Source organism: Oncorhynchus keta, chromosome 21 (genome assembly GCF_023373465.1).
Source record: "Oncorhynchus keta strain PuntledgeMale-10-30-2019 chromosome 21, Oket_V2, whole genome shotgun sequence".
Classification (NCBI taxonomy): Eukaryota; Metazoa; Chordata; class Actinopteri; order Salmoniformes; family Salmonidae; genus Oncorhynchus; species Oncorhynchus keta.
In genome coordinates, this window is record NC_068441.1 from 35,749,332 (window position 1) to 35,774,340 (window position 25,009).

At 45.8% G+C, this 25,009-nt stretch overlaps 1 protein-coding gene across 6 annotated transcripts in view; it reads left to right on the plus strand.

The window, feature by feature from the left end:
• LOC118400501 (plasma membrane calcium-transporting ATPase 1-like) overlaps nt 1-24,164 on the plus strand; it is a 239,659-nt gene extending 215,495 nt beyond the window's left edge. For 4 of the 6 annotated variants that reach the window (XM_052473766.1, XM_052473770.1, XM_052473765.1 and 1 more), the window contains one exon: nt 21,445-24,164. In XM_052473766.1, coding sequence (XP_052329726.1) covers nt 21,445-21,681 — 237 coding nt within the window. In that variant the 3' untranslated portion in view covers nt 21,682-24,164. The remainder of the gene's footprint in view (nt 1-21,444) is intronic. The other 2 variants (XM_052473769.1, XM_052473771.1) reach the window with 1 other exon arrangement.
• The last annotated feature ends 845 nt before the right edge of the window (nt 24,165-25,009 follow it).

Consider the following 25,009-nt stretch of genomic DNA (forward strand, 5'->3'; position numbering starts at 1 on the left):
ACATGTACATTACGCACATACAAACACACACACACACACTGACATGTACATTACGCACATACACACACACACATACTGACATGTACATTACGCACATACACACACACACACATACCGACATGTACATTACGCACATACAAACACACACACACATACCGACATGTACATTACGCACATACACACACACACATACCGACATGTACAAACACACACACATACATTAACACACACACACATACCGACATGTACATTACGCACATACACACATACCGACATGTACATTACGCACATACAACACACACACACATACCGACATGTACATTACGCACATACAAACACACACATACACATACCGACATGTACATTACGCACATACAAACACACACACACATACCGACATGTACATTACGCACATACACACACACACATACCGACATGTACATTACGCACATACACACACACACACATACCGACATGTACATTACGCACATACAAATACAAACACACACATACCGACATGTACATTACGCACACACAAAACACACACACATACCGACATGTACATTACGCACACACAAACACACACACACATACCGACATGTACATTACGCACACACAAACACACACACACATACCGACATGTACATTACGCGCACACAAACACACACACACATACCGACATGTACATTACGCACATACAAACACACACACACATACCGACATGTACATTACGCACATACAAACACACACACACATACCGACATGTACATTATGCACATACAAACACACATACCGACATGTACATTACGCACACACAAACACACACACACATACCGACATGTACATTACGCACACACAAACACACACACATACCGACATGTACATTACGCACACACAAACACACACACACATACCGACATGTACATTACGCACACACAAACACACACACACATACCGACATGTACATTACGCACACACAAACACACACACACATACCGACATGTACATTACGCACACACAAACACACACACACATACCGACATGTACATTACGCACACACAAACACACACACACATACCGACATGTACATTACGCACACACAAACACACACACACATACCGACATGTACATTACGCACACAAAAACACACACACATACCGACATGTACATTACGCACACACAAAACACACACACATACCGACATGTACATTACGCACACACAATTAAACACACACACATACCGACATGTACATTACGCACACACAAACACACACACACATACCGACATGTACATTACGCACACACAAACACACACACACATACCGACATGTACATTACGCACACACAAACACACACACACATACCGACATGTACATTACGCACACACAAACACACACACACATACCGACATGTACATTACGCACATACACACACACACATACTGACATGTACATTACGCACATACAAACACACACACACACCGACATGTACATTACGCACATACAAACACACATACACACACCGACATGTACATTACGCACATACAAACACACATACACACACCGACATGTACATTACGCACATACAAACACACACACACACATACCGACATGTACATTACGCACATACAAACACACACACACACCGACATGTACATTACGCACATACAAACACACACACACCGACATGTACATTACGCACATACAAACACACACACACACATACCGACATGTACATTACGCACATACAAACACACATACACACACCGACATGTACATTACGCACATACAAACACACACACACATACCGACATGTACATTACGCACATACAAACACACACACACACCGACATGTACATTACGCACATACAAACACACACACACCGACATGTACATTACGCACATACAAACACACACACACACCGACATGTACATTACGCACATACAAACACACACACACACCGACATGTACATTACACACATACAAACACACATACACACACCGACATGTACATTACGCACATACAAACACACACACACACACACCGACATGTACATTACGCACATACAAACACACACACACATACCGACATGTACATTACGCACATACAAACACACATACACACACTGACATGTACATTACGCACATACAAACACACACACACACACCGACATGTACATTACGCACATACAAACACACATACACACACTGACATGTACATTACGCACATACAAACACACACATACCGACATGTACATTACGCACATACAAACACACACACATACCGACATGTACATTACGCACATACACACACACACATACCGACATGTACATTACGCACATACAAACACACACACACATACCGACATGTACATTACGCACATACACACACACACATACCGACATGTACATTACGCACATACAAACACACACATACCGACATGTACATTACGCACATACAAACACACACACACACATACCGACATGTACATTACGCACACACAAACACACACACACATACCGACATGTACATTACGCACATACACACACACACATACCGACATGTACATTACGCACATACACACACACACACACATACCGACATGTACATTACGCACATACAAACACACACATACCGACATGTACATTACGCACACACAAACACACACACACATACCGACATGTACATTACGCACACACAAACACACACACACATACCGACATGTACATTACGCACACACAAACACACACACACATACCGACATGTACATTACGCGCACACAAACACACACACACATACCGACATGTACATTACGCACATACAAACACACACACACATACCGACATGTACATTACGCACATACACACACACACACACATACCGACATGTACATTATGCACATACAAACACACACATACCGACATGTACATTACGCACACACAAACACACACACACATACCGACATGTACATTACGCACACACAAACACACACACACATACCGACATGTACATTACGCACACACAAACACACACACACATACCGACATGTACATTACGCACACACAAACACACACACACATACCGACATGTACATTACGCACACACAAACACACACACACATACCGACATGTACATTACGCACACACAAACACACACACACATACCGACATGTACATTACGCACACACAAACACACACACACATACCGACATGTACATTACGCACACACAAACACACACACACATACCGACATGTACATTACGCACACACAAACACACACACACATACCGACATGTACATTACGCACACACAAACACACACACACATACCGACATGTACATTACGCACACACAAACACACACACACATACCGACATGTACATTACGCACACACAAACACACACACACATACCGACATGTACATTACGCACACACAAACACACACACACATACCGACATGTACATTACGCACACACAAACACACACACACATACCGACATGTACATTACGCACACACAAACACACACACACATACCGACATGTACATTACGCACATACACACACACACATACTGACATGTACATTACGCACATACAAACACACACACACACCGACATGTACATTACGCACATACAAACACACATACACACACCGACATGTACATTACGCACATACAAACACACATACACACACCGACATGTACATTACGCACATACAAACACACACACACACATACCGACATGTACATTACGCACATACAAACACACACACACACCGACATGTACATTACGCACATACAAACACACACACACCGACATGTACATTACGCACATACAAACACACACACACACACATACCGACATGTACATTACGCACATACAAACACACATACACACACCGACATGTACATTACGCACATACAAACACACACACACATACCGACATGTACATTACGCACATACAAACACACACACACACCGACATGTACATTACGCACATACAAACACACACACACCGACATGTACATTACGCACATACAAACACACACACACACCGACATGTACATTACGCACATACAAACACACACACACACCGACATGTACATTACACACATACAAACACACATACACACACCGACATGTACATTACGCACATACAAACACACACACACACACACCGACATGTACATTACGCACATACAAACACACACACACATACCGACATGTACATTACGCACATACAAACACACATACACACACTGACATGTACATTACGCACATACAAACACACACACACACACCGACATGTACATTACGCACATACAAACACACATACACACACTGACATGTACATTACGCACATACAAACACACACACACATACCGACATGTACATTACGCACATACAAACACACATACACACACTGACATGTACATTACGCACATACAAACACACATACACACACTGACATGTACATTACGCACATACAAACACACACATACCGACATGTACATTACGCACATACAAACACACACACACATACCGACATGTACATTACGCACATACACACACACACATACCGACATGTACATTACGCACATACACACACACACATACCGACATGTACATTACGCACATACAAACACACACACACATACCGACATGTACATTACGCACATACACACACACACATACCGACATGTACATTACGCACATACAAACACACACATACCGACATGTACATTACGCACATACAAACACACACACACATACCGACATGTACATTACGCACACACAAACACACACACACATACCGACATGTACATTACGCACATACACACACACACATACCGACATGTACATTACGCACATACACACACACACATACCGACATGTACATTACGCACATACAAACACACACATACCGACATGTACATTACGCACACACAAACACACACACACATACCGACATGTACATTACGCACACACAAACACACACACACATACCGACATGTACATTACGCACACACAAACACACACACACATACCGACATGTACATTACGCACATACAAACACACACACACATACCGACATGTACATTACGCACATACACACACACACACATACCGACATGTACATTACGCACAAACACACACACACATACCGACATGTACATTACGCACACACAAACACACACACACATACCGACATGTACATTACGCACACACAAACACACACACACATACCGACATGTACATTACGCACACACAAACACACACACACATACCGACATGTACATTACGCACACACAAACACACACACACATACCGACATGTACATTACGCACACACAAACACACACACACATACCGACATGTACATTACGCACACACAAACACACACACACATACCGACATGTACATTACGCACACACAAACACACACACACATACCGACATGTACATTACGCACACACAAACACACACACACATACCGACATGTACATTACGCACACACAAACACACACACACATACCGACATGTACATTACGCACATACAAACACACACATACCGACATGTACATTACGCACACACAAACACACACACACATACCGACATGTACATTACGCACACACAAACACACGTACACATACCGACATGTACATTACGCACACACAAACACACACACACATACCGACATGTACATTACGCACACACAAACACACACACACATACCGACATGTACATTACGCACACACAAACACACACACACATACCGACATGTACATTACGCACACACAAACACACACACACATACCGACATGTACATTACGCACATACAAACACACACACACATACCGACATGTACATTACGCACACACAAACACACACACACACATACCGACATGTACATTACGCACATACAAACACACACACACACACTGACATGTACATTACGCACATACACACACACACATACCGACATGTACATTACGCACATACACACACACACATACTGACATGTACATTACGCACATACAAACACACACACACACCGACATGTACATTACGCACATACAAACACACATACACACAACGACATGTACATTACGCACATACAAACACACACACACACATACCGACATGTACATTACGCACATACAAACACACACACACACATACCGACATGTACATTACGCACATACAAACACACACACACACCGACATGTACATTACGCACATACAAACACACACACACACCGACATGTACATTACGCACATACAAACACACATACACACACCGACATGTACATTACGCACATACAAACACACATACACACACCGACATGTACATTACGCACATACAAACACACACACACACATACCGACATGTACATTACGCACATACAAACACACACACATACCGACATGTACATTACGCACATACAAACACACACACACACCGACATGTACATTACGCACATACAAACACACACACACCGACATGTACATTACGCACATACAAACACACACACACACCGACATGTACATTACGCACATACAAACACACACACACACCGACATGTACATTACACACATACAAACACACATACACACACCGACATGTACATTACGCACATACAAACACACACACACACACCGACATGTACATTACGCACATACAAACACACACACACATACCGACATGTACATTACGCACATACAAACACACATACACACACTGACATGTACATTACGCACATACAAACACACACACACACACCGACATGTACATTACGCACATACAAACACACATACACACACTGACATGTACATTACGCACATACAAACACACACACACATACCGACATGTACATTACGCACATACAAACACACATACACACACTGACATGTACATTACGCACATACAAACACACATACACACACTGACATGTACATTACGCACATACAAACACACACATACCGACATGTACATTACGCACATACAAACACACACATACCGACATGTACATTACGCACATACAAACACACACACATACTGACATGTACATTACGCACATACAAACACACACACACACTGACATGTACATTACGCACATACAAACACACACATACCGACATGTACATTACGCACATACAAACACACACACACACTGACATGTACATTACGCACATACAAACACACACACACACTGACATGTACATTACGCACATACAAACACACACACACACACACTGACATGTACATTACGCACATACAAACACACACATACCAACATGTACATTACGCACATACAAGCACACACACATACTGACATGTACATTACGCACATACAAACACACACACACACTGACATGTACATTACGCACATACAAACACACACACATACTGACATGTACATTACGCACATACAAACACACACACATACTGACATGTACATTACGCACATACAAACACACACACACACTGACATGTACATTACGCACATACAAACACACACACATACTGACATGTACATTACGCACATACAAACACACACACATACCGACATGTACATTACGCACATACCAACACACATACACACCGACATGTACATTACGCACATACAAACACACACACACACTGACATGTACATTACGCACATACAAACACACACACACATACCGACATGTACATTACGCACATACAAACACACATACACACACCGACATGTACATTACGCACATACAAACACACACACACACATACCGACATGTACATTACGCACATACAAACACACACACACACACACCGACATGTACATTACGCACATACAAACACACACACACATACCAACATGTACATTACGCACATACAAACACACACACACATACCGACATGTACATTACGCACATACAAACACACACACACACACACCGACATGTACATTACGCACATACAATCACACACACACACATACCGACATGTACATTACGCACATACAAACACACATACACACACACACACACATACCGACATGTACATTACGCACATACAAACACACACACACACCGACATGTACATTACGCACATACAAACACACACACACACCGACATGTACATTACGCACATACCAACACACATACACACCGACATGTACATTACGCACATACAAACACACACACACACTGACATGTACATTACGCACATACAAACACACACACACATACCGACATGTACATTACGCACATACAAACACACATACACACACCGACATGTACATTACGCACATACAAACACACACACACACATACCGACATGTACATTACGCACATACAAACACACACACACACATACCGACATGTACATTACGCACATACAAACACACACACACACACACCGACATGTACATTACGCACATACAAACACACACACACATACCAACATGTACATTACGCACATACAAACACACACACACATACCGACATGTACATTACGCACATACAAACACACACACACACCGACATGTACATTACGCACATACAATCACACACACACACATACCGACATGTACATTACGCACATACAAACACACATACACACACACACACACATACCGACATGTACATTACGCACATACAAACACACACACACACCGACATGTACATTACGCACATACAAACACACACACACCGACATGTACATTACGCACATACAAACACACACACACACACACCGACATGTACATTACGCACATACAAACACACACACACACACCGACATGTACATTACGCACATACAAACACACACACACATACCGACATGTACATTACGCACACACAAACACACACACACACACCGACATGTACATTACGCACATACAAACACACACACACACACACCGACATGTACATTACGCACATACAAACACACACACACACACACCGACATGTACATTACGCACATACAAACACACACACACATACCGACATGTACATTACGCACACACAAACACACACACACACACCGACATGTACATTACGCACATACAAACACACATATATCAGGACTTAAAACCCTGGGCTTAAAGAGGCGGAGTTGCAGAGTCATTCCTCACACACTGAAGTTCTGAAGGGGAGGAAGAGGTGCCGCATGCAACAAATTTACAAAGCTGACTAAAGTCTGAGAAAACTCTCAATATGATTCAAAAAAGAAAAGACGATTAGGACTGAAGAATATGGAAAATATATAACTATAGAAATAAGTCATTAACCGCTTTACATACATTGTTTTTCATTCATAATTTAACCTATTTTTTTTTGTTGCTTTAACTAGGCAAGTCAGTTAAGAACAGATTCGTATTTATAGTGAAGGCCTGCCAAGAGACAAAAGGCCTCCTGCGAGGAAGGGATGCCAAGAGACAAAAGGCCTCCTGCGAGGAAGGGATGCCAAGAGACAAAAGGCCTCCTGCGAGGAAGGGATGCCAAGAGACAAAAGGCCTCCTGCGAGGAAGGGATGCCAAGAGACAAAAGGCCTCCTGCGAGGAAGGGATGCCAAGAGACAAAAGGCCTCCTGCGAGGAAGGGATGCCAAGAGACAAAAGGCCTCCTGCGAGGAAGGGATGCCAAGAGACAAAAGGCCTCCTGCGAAGAAGGGATGCCAAGAGACAAAAGGCCTCCTGCGAGGAAGGGATGCCAAGAGACAAAAGGCCTCCTGCGAGGAAGGGATGCCAAGAGACAAAAGGCCTCCTGCGAGGAAGGGATGCCAAGAGACAAAAGGCCTCCTGCGAGGAAGGGATGCCAAGAGACAAAAGGCCTCCTGCGAGGAAGGGATGCCAAGAGACAAAAGGCCTCCTGCGAGGAAGGGATGCCAAGAGACAAAAGGCCTCCTGCGAGGAAGGGATGCCAAGAGACAAAAGGCCTCCTGCGAGGAAGGGATGCCAAGACACAAAAGGCCTCCTGCGAGGAAGGGATGGGATTCAAAATAAATATATAGGACAACACACACATCACAACAAGAGACAAAAGGCCTCCTGCGAGGAAGGGATGGGATTCAAAATAAATATATAGGACAACACACACATCGCAACAAGAGACACCACAACACTGCATAAAGAGAGAGTTACGAAAGCAACACAGCATGGAAGCAACACATGACGAATCAGCATGGAAGCAACACAACGTTGTATCAGCACAAACATGGTACAAAGTGGACTTAAAATAGCTTAAGGACTAAAACAGTTTTGTTGAGATGTCACCTTTAACCTCTGACCCCTATCCCCAGTATATGCGCACAGTTAGAGAATGTGGTCGTTTAACGTGATCACCTCTTCTTTTTCACCCATGACCTTTTCTCCATTCGCTCCCTTTTTCTGATCCAACAGCTGCAGGCCCTGATTCCCACCCTTTACCTCTTTCTCTTCTTTCCATCTTTCACTCTCTGTTTACCAGAGGTGGGACCAAGTCATTGTTTTACACAAGTAAGTTTCAAGTCTTAGCACTCAAGTCCCAAGTCAAGTCCCAAGTCAAGACAGGCAAGTCCGAGTCAAGTCTCAAGTCCTAAACATTGAGTTTCGAGTCCTAAACAAGTCATAATGTGCTCTTCACCAAATGTAATACCATTTCATATTTTTAACAAGAGTAAGAGTTAATATATTACATTTACACAAATCATGAATGCTTTAATATATATATATATTACTTTCCAAATAGACATTATATTTCTATGTAAATACATGGGTAGCCATGAGAAAGACCCCCGTTATGGGGCGCAATCGGGCGATTTAGGCTTGTACACAATTGCCAAACCTTCTCTTTCACACACACACTCTGTACTCACTCTGTGTGTGGGGTTACAGTAGACTCACGCATGTCAGTGGTTTTAGGAACAGCAGTAACATCAGGCAGGATTTAGGCTACCAACTGCCTAGCCAGTTGTAGCTCAATCTTGGGTGCAATGGTCACGTTCCCACACTGACTGACTGTGTGGAGGCTCATTGATTTAACGTTACGTTAGCCTACATGCTACACTAGCAAAGCTATATAAAGCTGTTAGCTATATTAGCCACGACTTAGCGTTCTTTGTGCAGCTTCAAATGTTGAACAAAGTTGGAAGTTGTTGCGCCTCCGTCTGTCATTTTCTTCCTGCATGTTTTCCAAGTTGCAATCTGTTTTTTGTTGATACAGCGTCGTCTTTATATCCAACAATAATCATTTGGTGTATCATCTTTCCAAGGGCTCTGACTGAATTCACCCACCGACATTCCTCTGCACTGCCACACACAACTTTTCCTCCGCTGGCACAATTTGATTGGCTGCTGTCCGATTCAAACTGTAATCTGTTAAATGAAGAGTTGATGCGCTGCACACTTTTTTAATAGCTTCATTTTTCATATTTGGGCTTGGGGAGGGTATCAAGTCAGTTAGAGTCAGAAGGCTCAAGTCCAAGTTAAGTCACGAGTCATTGGTGTTAAAGTCGGGTTGCAAGTCATCATATTTGTGACTCGGGTCCACAGCTCTGCTGTTTTCTCTCATACTGTTCTCCATGTTTCACTCCTTTATCTCTCGCTCAGAACCTTTGTTGCTGTATATTTCCATCCTATCCCAATCATCTGTCTGTCTTTCCTCTCCTCTGTGTCCCTCTCTTCTCCTCTCAGGACTATCGCCATTCTGACTACAGGGTAACAACAGACCAAAGGAGTGAATCGGACCAGTAGTTGTGTGTGTGTGTGTGTGTGTGTGTGTGTGTGTGTGTGTGTGTGTGTGGGGCGGGGGGGGGGGGTGTGTGTTTCCTCTTGGCATGGAAATGCTTTCGTTTGACATCACAATGCTCTCTCAAACACACACACACATACACACACACACACACACACACACACGGCCAGAGAAGCCTGCCTGGAATAAGAAGTATAAATACAGAGGGTGGATGCTGATTGGATAGGCTACATACAGCCCACCAAAATTGATCTAATTTCTCTTCATAATAAGCATTATCAAGCCAAATAACACTGTGGAAATGTAAATGGTTGGATTTGACCCTTTTCCATTTTTGTTGGTCCTCTCACTTACTCACTCTCTGTTACTCACTCTCTGTTACTCACTCTCTCTGTTACTCACTCTCTCAGTTACTCACTCTCTGTTACTCACTCTCTCTGTTACTCACTCTCTCTGTTACTCACTCTCTGTTACTCACTCTCTCTGTTACTCACTCTCTCTGTTACTCACTCTCTGTTACTCACTCTCTCTGTTACTCACTCTCTCTGTTACTCACTCTCTCTGTTACTCACTCTCTCTGTTACTCACTCTCTCTGTTACTCACTCTCTCTGTTACTCACTCTCTCTGTTACTCACTCTCTCTGTTACTCACTCTCTCTGTTACTCACTCTCTGTTACTCACTCTCTGTTACTCACTCTCTCTGTTACTCACTCTCTCTGTTACTCACTCTCTCTGTTACTCACTCTCTCTCTGTTTACTCTCACTCTGTTACTCTCTGTTACTACTCTCTGTTACTCACTCTCTCTGTTACTCACTCTCTCTGTTACTCACTCTCTGTTACTCACTATATTCTCTGTTACTCACTCTCTGTTACTCACTCTCTCTGTTACTCACTCTCTCAGTTACTCACTGTCTCTGTTACTCACTCTCTCTGTTACTCACTCTGTTCTCTGTTACTCACTCTCTCTGTTACTCACTCTCTCTGTTACTCACTCTCTGTTACTCACTCTCTCTGTTACTCACTCTCTGTTACTCACTCTCTCTGTTACTCACTCTCTCTGTTACTCTCTCTGTTACTCTCTCTGTTACTCACTCTCTGTTACTCACTCTCTGTTACTCACTCTCTGTTACTCACTCTCTCAGTTACTCACTCTCTCAGTTACTCACTCTCTCAGTTACTCACTCTCTCTGTTACTCACTCTCTGTTACTCACTCTCTGTTACTCACTCTCTCTGTTACTCACTCTCTCTGTTACTCACTCTCTGTTACTCACTCTCTGTTACTCACTCTCTCTGTTACTCACTCTCTCAGTTACTCACTCTCTCTGTTACTCACTCTCTCTGTTACTCACTCTCTCTGTTACTCACTCTCTCTGTTACTCACTCTCTCTGTTACTCACTCTCTCTGTTACTCACTCTCTGTTACTCACTCTCTGTTACTCACTCTTTCTGTTACTCACTCTCTCAGTTACTCACTCTCTCTGTGACTCACTCTCTCTGTGACTCACTCTCTCAGTTACTCACTCTCTCAGTTACTCACTCTCTCAGTTACTCACTCTCTCAGTTACTCACTCTCTCAGTTACTCACTCTCTCTGTTACTCACTCTCTCAGTTACTCACTCTCTCAGTTACTCACTCTCTCAGTTACTCACTCTCTCTGTTACTCACTCTCTCAGTTACTCACTCTCTCTGTTACTCACTCTCTCTGTTACTCACTCTCTGTTACTCACTCTCTCAGTTACTCACTCTCTCAGTTACTCACTCTCTGTTACTCACTCTCTCTGTTACTCACTCTCTCTGTTACTCACTCTCTCTGTTACTCACTCTCTGTTACTCACTCTCTCTGTTACTCACTCTCTGTTACTCACTCTCTCTGTTACTCACTCTCTCTGTTACTCACTCTCTCTGTTACTCACTCTCTCTGTTACTCACTCTCTCTGTTACTCACTCTCTCTGTTACTCACTCTCTCTGTTACTCACTCTCTCAGTTACTCACTCTCTCTGTGACTCACTCTCTCTGTGACTCACTCTCTCAGTTACTCACTCTCTCAGTTACTCACTCTCTCAGTTACTCACTCTCTCAGTTACTCACTCTCTCAGTTACTCACTCTCTCAGTTACTCACTCTCTCTGTTACGTTACTCACTCTCTCTGTTACTCACTCTCTCAGTTACTCACTCTCTCAGTTACTCACTCTCTCAGTTACTCACTCTCTCAGTTACTCACTCTCTCAGTTACTCACTCTCTCTGTTACTCACTCTCTGTTACTCACTCTCTCAGTTACTCACTCTCTGTTACTCACTCTCTCTGTTACTCACTCTCTGTTACTCACTCTCTGTTACTCACTCTCTCAGTTACTCACTCTCTCAGTTACTCACTCTCTCAGTTACTCACTCTCTCAGTTACTCACTCTCTCTGTTACTCACTCTCTCTGTTACTCACTCTCTCTGTTATTTACTCTCTAGTTACTCTCTCAGTTACTCACTCTCTCTGTTACTCACTCTCTCTGTTACTCACTCTCTCAGTTACTCACTCTCTCAGTTACTCACTCTCTCTGTTACTCACTCTCTCAGTTGTTACTCACTCTCTCTGTTACTCACTCTCTGTTACTCACTCTCTCTGTTACTCACTCTCTCAGTTCTCTCAGTTACTCACTCTCTCTGTTACTCACTCTCTCAGTTACTCACTCTCTCTGTTACTCACTCTCTCTGTTACTCACTCTGTTACTCACTCTCTCTGTTACTCACTCTCTCTGTTACTCACTCTCTGTTACTCACTCTCTGTCTCTGTTACTCACTCTCTCTGTTACTCACTCAGTTACTCTCTGTTACTCTCTCTCTTCTCTGTTACTCAGTTACTCACTCTCTGTTACTCACTCTCTCTGTTACTCACTCTCTCTGTTACTCACTCTCTCTGTTACTCACTCTCTCTGTTACTCACTCTCTCTGTTACTCACTCTCTCTGTTACTCACTCTCTCTGTTACTCACTCTCTCAGTTACTCACTCTCTCAGTTACTCACTCTCTCTGTTACTCACTCTCTCTGTTACTCACTCTCTCTGTTACTCACTCTCTCAGTTACTCACTCTCTCAGTTACTCACTCTCTCAGTTACTCACTCTCTCTGTTACTCACTCTCTCTGTTACTCACTCTCTGTTACTCACTCTCTCAGTTACTCACTCTCTCTGTTACTCACTCTCTGTTACTCACTCTCTCAGTTACTCACTCTCTCAGTTACTCACTCTCTCAGTTACTCACTCTCTCAGTTACTCACTCTCTGTTACTCACTCTCTCTGTTACTCACTCTCTCTGTTACTCACTCTCTCTGTTACTCACTCTCTCAGTTACTCACTCTCTCAGTTACTCACTCTCTCTGTTACTCAGTTACTCACTCTCTCAGTTACTCACTCTCTCTGTTACTCACTCTCTCTGTTACTCACTCTCTCTGTTACTCACTCTCTCAGTTACTCACTCTCTCACTTACTCACTCTCTCACTTACTCACTCTCTCACTTACTCACTCTCTCACTTAGTCACTCTCTGTTACTCACTCTCTGTTACTCACTCTCTGTTACTCACTCTCTCACTTACTCACTCTCTCAGTTACTCACTCTCTCACTCTCTCACTTACTCACTCTCTCGTTTACTCACTCTCTCACTTACTCACTCTCTCACTTACTCACTCTCTCTCACTTACTCACTCTCTCACTTACTCACTCTCTCAGTTACTCACTCTCTCAGTTACTCACTCTCTCAGTTACTCACTCTCTCAGTTACTCACTCTCTCACTTACTCACTCTCTCACTTACTCACTCTCTGTTACTCACTCTCTCAGTTACTCACTCTCTCAGTTACTCACTCTCTCGGTTACTCACTCTCTGTTACTCACTCTCTCACTTACTCACTCTCTCAGTTACTCACTCTCTCAGTTACTCACTCTCTCAGTTACTCACTCTCTCACTTACTCACTCTCTGTTACTCACTCTCTCAGTTACTCACTCTCTCAGTTACTCACTCTCTCAGTTACTCACTCTCTCACTTACTCACTCTCTCTGTTACTCACTCTCTCACTCTCTCACTTACTCACTCTCTCAGTTACTCACTCTCTCACTTACTCACTCTCTGTTACTCACTCTCTGTTACTCACTCTCTCACTTACTCACTCTCTCAGTTACTCACTCTGTTATTCACTCTCTCAGTTACTCACTCTCTCAGTTACTCACTCTCTCAGTTACTCATTCTCTCAGTTACTCACAAATGCCTTCCTCCCCCTGCCTTCCTCCCTCTGTTACTCACTCTCTCACTTACTCACTCTCTCACTTACTCACTCTCTCACACACTCACTCTCTCACATAAACACACACTCACAAACATCTCTGAAACTGGAAACACTTATCTCCCTCACTAGCTTTAAGCACCAGCTGTCAGAGCAGCTCACAGATTACTGCACCTGTACATAGCCAATCTATAATTTAGCCCAAACAACTACCTCTCCCCCTACTGTATTTATTTTATTTATTTATTTTGCTCCTTTGCACCCCATTATTTCTATCTCTACTTTGCACTTTCTTCCACTGCAAATCTACCATTCCAGTGTTTTACTTGCTATATTGTATTTACTTTGCCACCATGGCCTTTTTTTTGCCTTTACCTCCCTTCTCACCTCATTTGCTCACATCGAATATAGACTTGTTTATACTGTATTATTGACTGTATGTTTGTTTTACTCTATGTCTAACTCTGTGTTGTTTTATCTGTCGAACTGCTTTGCTTTATCTTGGCCAGGTCGCAGTTGTAAGAACTTGAGAACGTGTTCTCAACTAGCCTACCTGGTTAAATAAAGGTGACATAAAAATAAATAAACAAACAGAGTCCCTCTGCCAGCCAGCAGTGCTCATTTTCACACCTCTGATGTATGGGTGTCTGCACAGTCATCTCTCTCTCACTCTGTGGCACTCTGTGTTCTCCTCACAGGCCTGGAACAGAATGTCTGTCAGCTCCTCTTAACTACCCCTGCCTGCCTGGCTGACACACCACACACACACTGTGTCCTACCCCTGTCTGCCTGCCTGGCTGACACACCACACACACACTGTGTCCTACCCCTGTCTGCCTGCCTGGCTGACACACCACACACACACTGTGTCCTACCCCTGTCTGCCTGCCTGGCTGACACACCACACACACACTGTGTCCTACCCCTGTCTGCCTGCCTGGCTGACACACCACACACACACTGTGTCCTACCCCTGTCTGCCTGCCTGGCTGACACACCACACACACACTGTGTCCTACCCCTGCCTGCCTGGCTGACACACCACACACACACAGTGTCCTACCCCTGTCTGCCTGCCTGGCTGACACACCACACACACACTGTGTCCTACCCCTGTCTGCCTGCCTGGCTGACACCACACACACACTGTGTCCTACCCTGTCTGCCTGCCTGGCTGACACACCACACACACACTGTGTCCTACCCCTGTCTGCCTGCCTGGCTGACACACCACACACACACTGTGTCCTACCCCTGCCTGCCTGGCTGACACACCACACACACACAGTGTCCTACCCCTGTCTGCCTGCCTGGCTGACACACCACACACACACTGTGTCCTACCCCTGTCTGCCTGCCTGGCTGACACACCACACACACACTGTGTCCTACCCCTGTCTGCCTGCCTGGCTGACACACCACACACACACTGTGTCCTACCCCTGCCTGCCTGGCTGACACACCACACACACACTGTGTCCTACCCCTGCCTGCCTGGCTGACACACCACACACACACACTGTGTCCTACCCCTGCCTGCCTGGCTGACACACCACACACACACTGTGTCCTACCCCTGTCTGCCTGCCTGGCTGACACACCACACACACACTGCGTCCTACCCCTGTCTGCCTGCCTGGCTGACACACCACACACACACTGCGTCCTACCCCTGTCTGCCTGGCTGACACACCACACACACACACTGTGTCCTACCCCTGCCTGCCTGGCTGACACACCACACACACACTGTGTCCTACCCCTGTCTGCCTGCCTGGCTGACACACCACACACACACTGTGTCCTACCCCTGTCTGCCTGCCTGGCTGACACACCACACACACACTGTGTCCTACCCCTGTCTGCCTGCCTGGCTGACACACCACACACACACTGTGTCCTACCCCTGCCTGCCTGGCTGACACACCACACACACACAGTGTCCTACCCCTGTCTGCCTGCCTGGCTGACACACCACACACACACTGTGTCCTACCCCTGTCTGCCTGCCTGGCTGACACACCACACACACACTGTGTCCTACCCCTGTCTGCCTGCCTGGCTGACACACCACACACACACTGTGTCCTACCCCTGTCTGCCTGCCTGGCTGACACACCACACACACACTGTGTCCTACCCCTGCCTGCCTGGCTGACACACCACACACACACAGTGTCCTACCCCTGTCTGCCTGCCTGGCTGACACACCACACACACACTGTGTCCTACCCCTGTCTGCCTGCCTGGCTGACACACCACACACACACTGTGTCCTACCCCTGTCTGCCTGCCTGGCTGACACACCACACACACACTGTGTCCTACCCCTGCCTGCCTGGCTGACACACCACACACACACTGTGTCCTACCCCTGCCTGCCTGGCTGACACACCACACACACACACTGTGTCCTACCCCTGCCTGCCTGGCTGACACACCACACACACACTGTGTCCTACCCCTGTCTGCCTGCCTGGCTGACACACCACACACACACTGCGTCCTACCCCTGTCTGCCTGCCTGGCTGACACACCACACACACACTGCGTCCTACCCCTGTCTGCCTGGCTGACACACCACACACACACACTGTGTCCTACCCCTGCCTGCCTGGCTGACACACCACACACACACTGTGTCCTACCCCTGTCTGCCTGCCTGGCTGACACACCACACACACACTGCGTCCTACCCCTGTCTGCCTGCCTGGCTGACACACCACACACACACTGCGTCCTACCCCTGCCTGCCTGGCTGACACACCACACACACACTGTGTCCTACCCCTGCCTGCCTGGCTGACACACCACACACACACTGCGTCCTACCCCTGCCTGCCTGGCTGACAGGCCTGGGCTGTAAATGTCCGACACATTCATCAGAGTAGCTGTGTTGGTCTAACATGATGCATCAGTCTGTAGTTTAGTAGATGGTGAGGTGGGAGGTTAGATACAGACAAGTAGTTAGAGAGAAAATAATTTCCACTCACGTTGTGGTGGAGTTCACATTCCTTTTTTCTGAATTGTAGAAAGTGTTGAGTACCATCAGCTTTAGAAGTGTGTGTGGGGGGGGTGAGTGAGAGGGTGTGTGTTTGTGAGTGAGAGGGTGTGTGTTTGTGAGTGAGAGGGTGTGTGTTTGTGAGTGAGAGGGTGTGTGTTTGTGAGTGAGAGGGTGTGTGTTTGTGAGTGAGAAAGTGTGTGTTTGTGAGTGAGAAAGTGTGTCTACTGTACATGTATGAAGTGCATGTTAGTTTTATTGCAGCATCAACCGTTCATCCTTTTGCCTCTTCACCACTTTATAGTTCTTATCTTCCTCCCCCTGCGTTCCTCCCTCTGCCTTCCTCCCTCTGCCTTCCTCCCTCTGCCTTCCTCCCCCTGCCTTCCTCCCTCTGCCTTCCTCCCCCTGCCTTCCTCCCCCTGCCTTCCTCCCTCTGCCTTCCTCCCCTGCCTTCTCCTCCCCTGCCTTCCTCCCCCTGCCTTCCTCCTCTGCCTTCCTCCCTCTGCCTTCCTCCCCTGCCTTCCTCCCCCCTGCCTTCCTCCCTCTGCCTTCCTCCCTCTGCCTTCCTCCCCCTGCCTTCCTCCCTCTGCCTTCCTCCCTCTGCCTTCCTCCCTCTGCCTTCCTCCCCCTGCCTTCCTCCCTCTGCCTTCCTCCCCCTGCCTTCCTCCCTCTGCCTTCCTCCCTCTGCCTTCCTCCCCCTGCCTTCCTCCCTCTGCCTTCCTCCCTCTGCCTTCCTCCCCCTGCCTTCCTCCCTCTGCCTTCCTCCCTCTGCCTTCCTCCCTCTGCCTTCCTCCCCCTGCCTTTCTCCCTCTGCCTTCCTCCCTCTGCCTTCCTCCCTCTGCCTTCCTCCCTCTGCCTTCCTCCCCCTGCCTTCCTCCCTCTGCCTTCCTCCCCCTGCCTTCCTCCCCCTGTCTTCCTCCCTCTGCCTTCCTCCCTCTGCCTTCCTCCCTCTGCCTTCCTCCCTCTGCCTTCCTCCCCCTGCCTTCCTCCCTCTGCCTTCCTCCCTCTGCCTTCCTCCCTCTGCCTTCCTCCCTCTGCCTTCCTCCCTCTGCCTTCCTACCCCTGCCTTCCTCCCTCTGCCTTGCTCCCTCTGCCTTCCTCCCTCTGCCTTCCTCCCTCTGCCTTCCTCCCCCTGCCTTCCTCCCTCTGCCTTCCTCCCCCTGCCTTCCTCCCTCTGCCTTCCTCCCTCTGCCTTCCTCCCCCTGCCTTCCTCCCTCTGCCTTCCTCCCTCTGCCTTCCTCCCTCTGCCTTCCTCCCTCTGCCTTCCTCCCTCTGCCTTCCTCCCTCTGCCTTCCTCCCCCTGCCTTCCTCCCTCTGCCTTCCTCCCTCTGCCTTCCTCCCCCTGCCTTCCTCCCTCTGCCTTCCTCCCTTTGCCTTCCTCCCTCTGCCTTCCTCCCTCTGCCTTCCTCCCCCTGCCTTCCTCCCTCTGCCTTCCTCCCTTTGCCTTCCTCCCTCTGCCTTCCTCCCCTGCCTTCCTCCCTCTGCCTTCCTCCCTCTGCCTTCCTCCCCCTGCCTTCCTCCCTTTGCCTTCCTCCCTTTGCCTTCCTCCCTCTGCCTTCCTCCCCCTGCCTTCCTCCCTCTGCCTTCCTCCCTCTGCCTTCCTCCCCCTGCCTTCCTCCCTCTGCCTTCCTCCCTTTGCCTTCCTCCCTCTCTTCTCATCCTCTGTCCCTTTCCACACTCCTGCCTTTCCTACAAAATATCCCCGAACTGGACTCATCTTTGGTCGCCAACCAAACAGCCCAACAGACAACATCCAACCCTCCATCCCTGTCTTCATTATAGAACATTGAGATGCTGCCAGCTAGCTGTACTGTAGGCTGGTGATTAGAACCTGCAGCTTGTTGCCTCAGATAGCATGATGTACTTTATGTGTCAGTGTGTGTGTGTGTGGGGGGGGGGGTGCAATAGTATTTAAGTAGCTGTGTGGTTTTTGTCCCGTTGCTTGCTCAATATCCGTACACCGTCATTATCATGTGTTCCCATCTCATATGTTGGTATTTATTTTCACGGTTTGTTTACATATTGTACTGTATTTTAGTGTTAATGCTTTTTTGTGTATTTGTTTTGCAGTGCTCATGTATTTTCCACTCGCCCTCATGTGTCATACTGTATGTTGTAGTTGACTATGTGTTTTTGATTTGGGGGTTTTGTGGCTCCTGTGTGCCTTCCTTTTGCCTGCTGTTTGGTTTGATGAATCGGGCAAGTGATCAAGACTGCCATCCCAGAATACTTCACTTCTCAACTCTCACTGACCACCCTTTGTACCCCCTAGCAGATTACCCATAATCCCCTGCCTGCCTGCTTGCCTGCCTCCTGCCATCACCATGAACACAGGAAGACTGAGCCAGGACCCTCATACTAACTGGTATTTTTATTTCTCTCTCTCTCTCTGCACTGCCCCTATTTCTCCATCCCTCAATCTCTCTATCCCCCCTGCCCCCACCTTTCTCTCTCTAACAGATTAAGGTGGTAAATGCGTTCCGTAGCTCTCTTTACCCGGGGCTAGAGAACCGAGAATCAAAAAATTCCATCCATAACTTCATGGCCCACCCTGAGTTTGTTCCCCTGTCTGAGGAAGAGGCGCGGATCCCTGACATCGATGAGAGCAGCAGTGATGAGGTGGCGCTCCAGCACATGCCCAGATCCTTCTCTGGGGGGGCAGAAGCTCCAGACGTCAGCCACGAGGCCTCCTGCTGATCACCTCCTCTCTTCTCCTCTCTTCCGTTGTGCTCTGTCCATCTCCCCCTGTCGGCCGGCTGGTTACCCTCCTGCACTTCCTCTCTTCCACCACCAAGAGGACAAGCGGTGCGCCCCTCATCCCACAGAGGGTACACCCAGAGCAGGCAAGGGGTTCCAGCGTCTCCCCCTCTTCACCTACTCCTCTTCCTCCACCTCCTCTTCCCTCCACTTCCTGAACCCTACACCTACCTCTCACCTGCCCCACCCACCCACTTTGCCATTCCCATGGGCTGGCACTGAATGTGGTGTGTATGCCCTTTAAGTATGTACAGCAGAGTGACATGTAAACCATCAAATCACATCGCGCCCCAAACTCATGGGTGGGAGGGGCCATGTGGGGTCCACCAATCTGCTCTGTCAAAGGCTGTAGCCTGTCCTACTGTCCATCTTTGGAGTTTTAATATCTTTTTTTTGTCCTGTAACATTTCATAGTTTTATTTTAACCTCAGATAGCCCAGAACTGAAACACAACATGTTTATCCTTTTGTACGTGCTTATTACACCCTGCATACACTAACTGACACAGCACTTTTAGAGTATATATATGTGTACATACAGTATATATGCTTTATAGGCTCTTCAACACAGCTCCAAGCTGATTTGATGATCAGATGAACATGGGCCATGTGATTTAACAGTTTTCAGCTACTAAGTTTTGCCACTCCATTTCTCAACCTGTGTTTTAACTGTACTGTGTGTATGCATTGGATCTGTTTTGAAGCATGATGTACTAATGGGTTATGCAGTTCAACCCAGGAACCCATGTCTTCATTCATTCTGATAAACTACATATTTTCAATGATGAAGGTTCAACCGTCTAAACATCTCTCACTTAGGTTTGGTTCTTCTGGGTCCATTTGACATGATTTTATTATGATTTCTCCTGTTTTTATGAAAGGAAAGTACAAAGGATGCTAGTTCACTTTTCTGTTAATATAGACTATCTTAAAACAACACATTGAAAGAAAAGCTAGCAGCAGGCTAGAGCCAGAGGGAACCCCCTCTCTGTGGAGTGGAATCATAGCAAGACCATGTGGGAAAAAGGGAGGGGCATCTCCCTCATCTGATGATCTCATCCAATCAGGGTTCTGGTTTTCCCTAGCCCGTTGAGAGGAAGTTGACAGCTTACGATACTGCCTCAATATGGAGGAAGAATAAGAACGTCCGTGTCTCCCTCTCTCGTATGCATAACGTATTTGATTCATGTTTCATGTTAAATATAATGGGAATTTCGAGATGGTTTTAGGAGTCATTATTTGCCGGGGTTAGGACCTACCTTTTCCTGTGTTTAGACAGAAATGGGAAGTTGTTCTTTCTTTAGTCTGTCATTCCTTTTTTCCACACATAAAAAAACAAAACATGAATACATTCTGATCTGTACCTTACCAAGGCAAATGTACAACTCTTTTTTTCACTGTTGACGAAAGGGCGTTGGGCTTGTTCCTGTTAGCTACAGCTTGACTGTGTGTGTCGTTATCGAGTGTCACTGTGTTTGCTTCAGAGTGACAAAGAACTATCGATCTCTCCCACAATGCCTCTGGGAGGTGCAACCATTAGAGGCTGGCCTGCTAGCATAGGGACACAACACATCTCCACATGTCCTCTAGGGTCAACCCACCTACCAACCAACCCACCAACCACAGATAATGGCCTAACAAGAAGAGGAATACTCTAACCAGAAAAAAACGATACAACCAGAGATGTTGATACATGAGAGCTCCTGTATTCAGTGGTGCATGTCGTTGTTTTAAATGATGGTACAGAGAGTTTAAACTTGGCTCCCACTCCGACCACCAACTCTGTGACAGAGAGTGTGACGCCCTCAACAGGATATGTGCTATCGATGTACTACTGCCATATTTTCAACCTTATTTTCATATCTAGGTTACTTACTTCGATAGAACCCTCTGATGATACACCTTTTCTACTTACTCAGAGCCATATTTTATAGGATTCATTTCTATTCCACTCTGACCCCAAAATTGATGGATGCAAAACAACGTGTCACTGCCGATATATGTGTCATGGACTACAACGATGTTTACAGAACATAGTCTGCCTGCTGCCGTAAGCCTGCTGCCGTAAGCCTGCTGCCGTAAGCCTGCTGCCGTAAGCCTGCTCGCGCTGCGCCTCCCTCTTCTGGCTGGTCTCCTTGCTTAGTACATCATTATTGGGAAGCTTTCTTGCATGATTTTCATATAAACTAAATGTTTTGTTCATTTTTTACAATTCTTCTGTATTTTTATATTTAGTATTTTTTAATATTTTGGAATATATATGTATAGGCTGAAGTGTTTTGGTGGCAGTACAGTCCATGAATGAGATGAATCAACAGCAGAATATGTTTCTATATACAGTATATTTATGCCACATTTGTAAACCATGATTGGTTGTCCGATGCTGGGGCTAAGGAAGCTAAAATAAACTGTTTACTCACTGTAGGCCATGCGATTGGACATACTCTTTCAGCAATCTAGCCTTACCACCTCTTTCCCTTCACTATATACAGTCTTAAAGAGACAGTAGCTTAAATTCTGCTTTTTCTCTCAGTAACTTAAATCAAATGAGGTCCCAATGAAAGCGAGTCAAATAGAACATGGTAGTAAACCGAACATTGAAGTAATGTTAAATTAATTTGGAGTATATATGATTTTTAATCTCTATATACATATATTTATTACATGGGGTCTGTTCTTTCAGACTAATATGACTGCGAGTTTAATTATTTTTTGAGAGGATCGGTGCACTTAGACAACTGTGACTTTAGTCGTCTTGTCGAAAAGTGGGCATGAATTTCGATTTCATCCAAATCAATCGTTAACCTTTTTTATTCTAATGATTTAGGAAACTGTTTAGAGTAGAACTGTTGAACCGGTAGTGACATCACTGCCTCTTCCTGTTTGTGTCCGTAAACAGAAACAAGATGCTTTTGCTGTGGTGTCAGTTACATGCTGACCAAACCGGCTCTACACGTGCGTCATCGTGCGCATATTGATTTTGTCCCTACCAGACACGTTCATGACACGTAGGTTAAAATTCCAAAACCAACTTTTAATTAATATATTAATTTGGGGACAGGTCGAAACACACATGAAACATTTGCTGTTGCTGGCTAATTTGTCTGGGAGATAAACATTGGGTTGCTATTTAGTTTCTTTTTGTTGTTGATCTTTCCTTGTTCATCTTTCTTATGTGGATTTCATATGGCTGTGTGGACCTTGTTCATCTTTCAATCACTCACATGGGTATATGCTTGTAAAAACCAATGAGTAGATGGTAAGGCGGG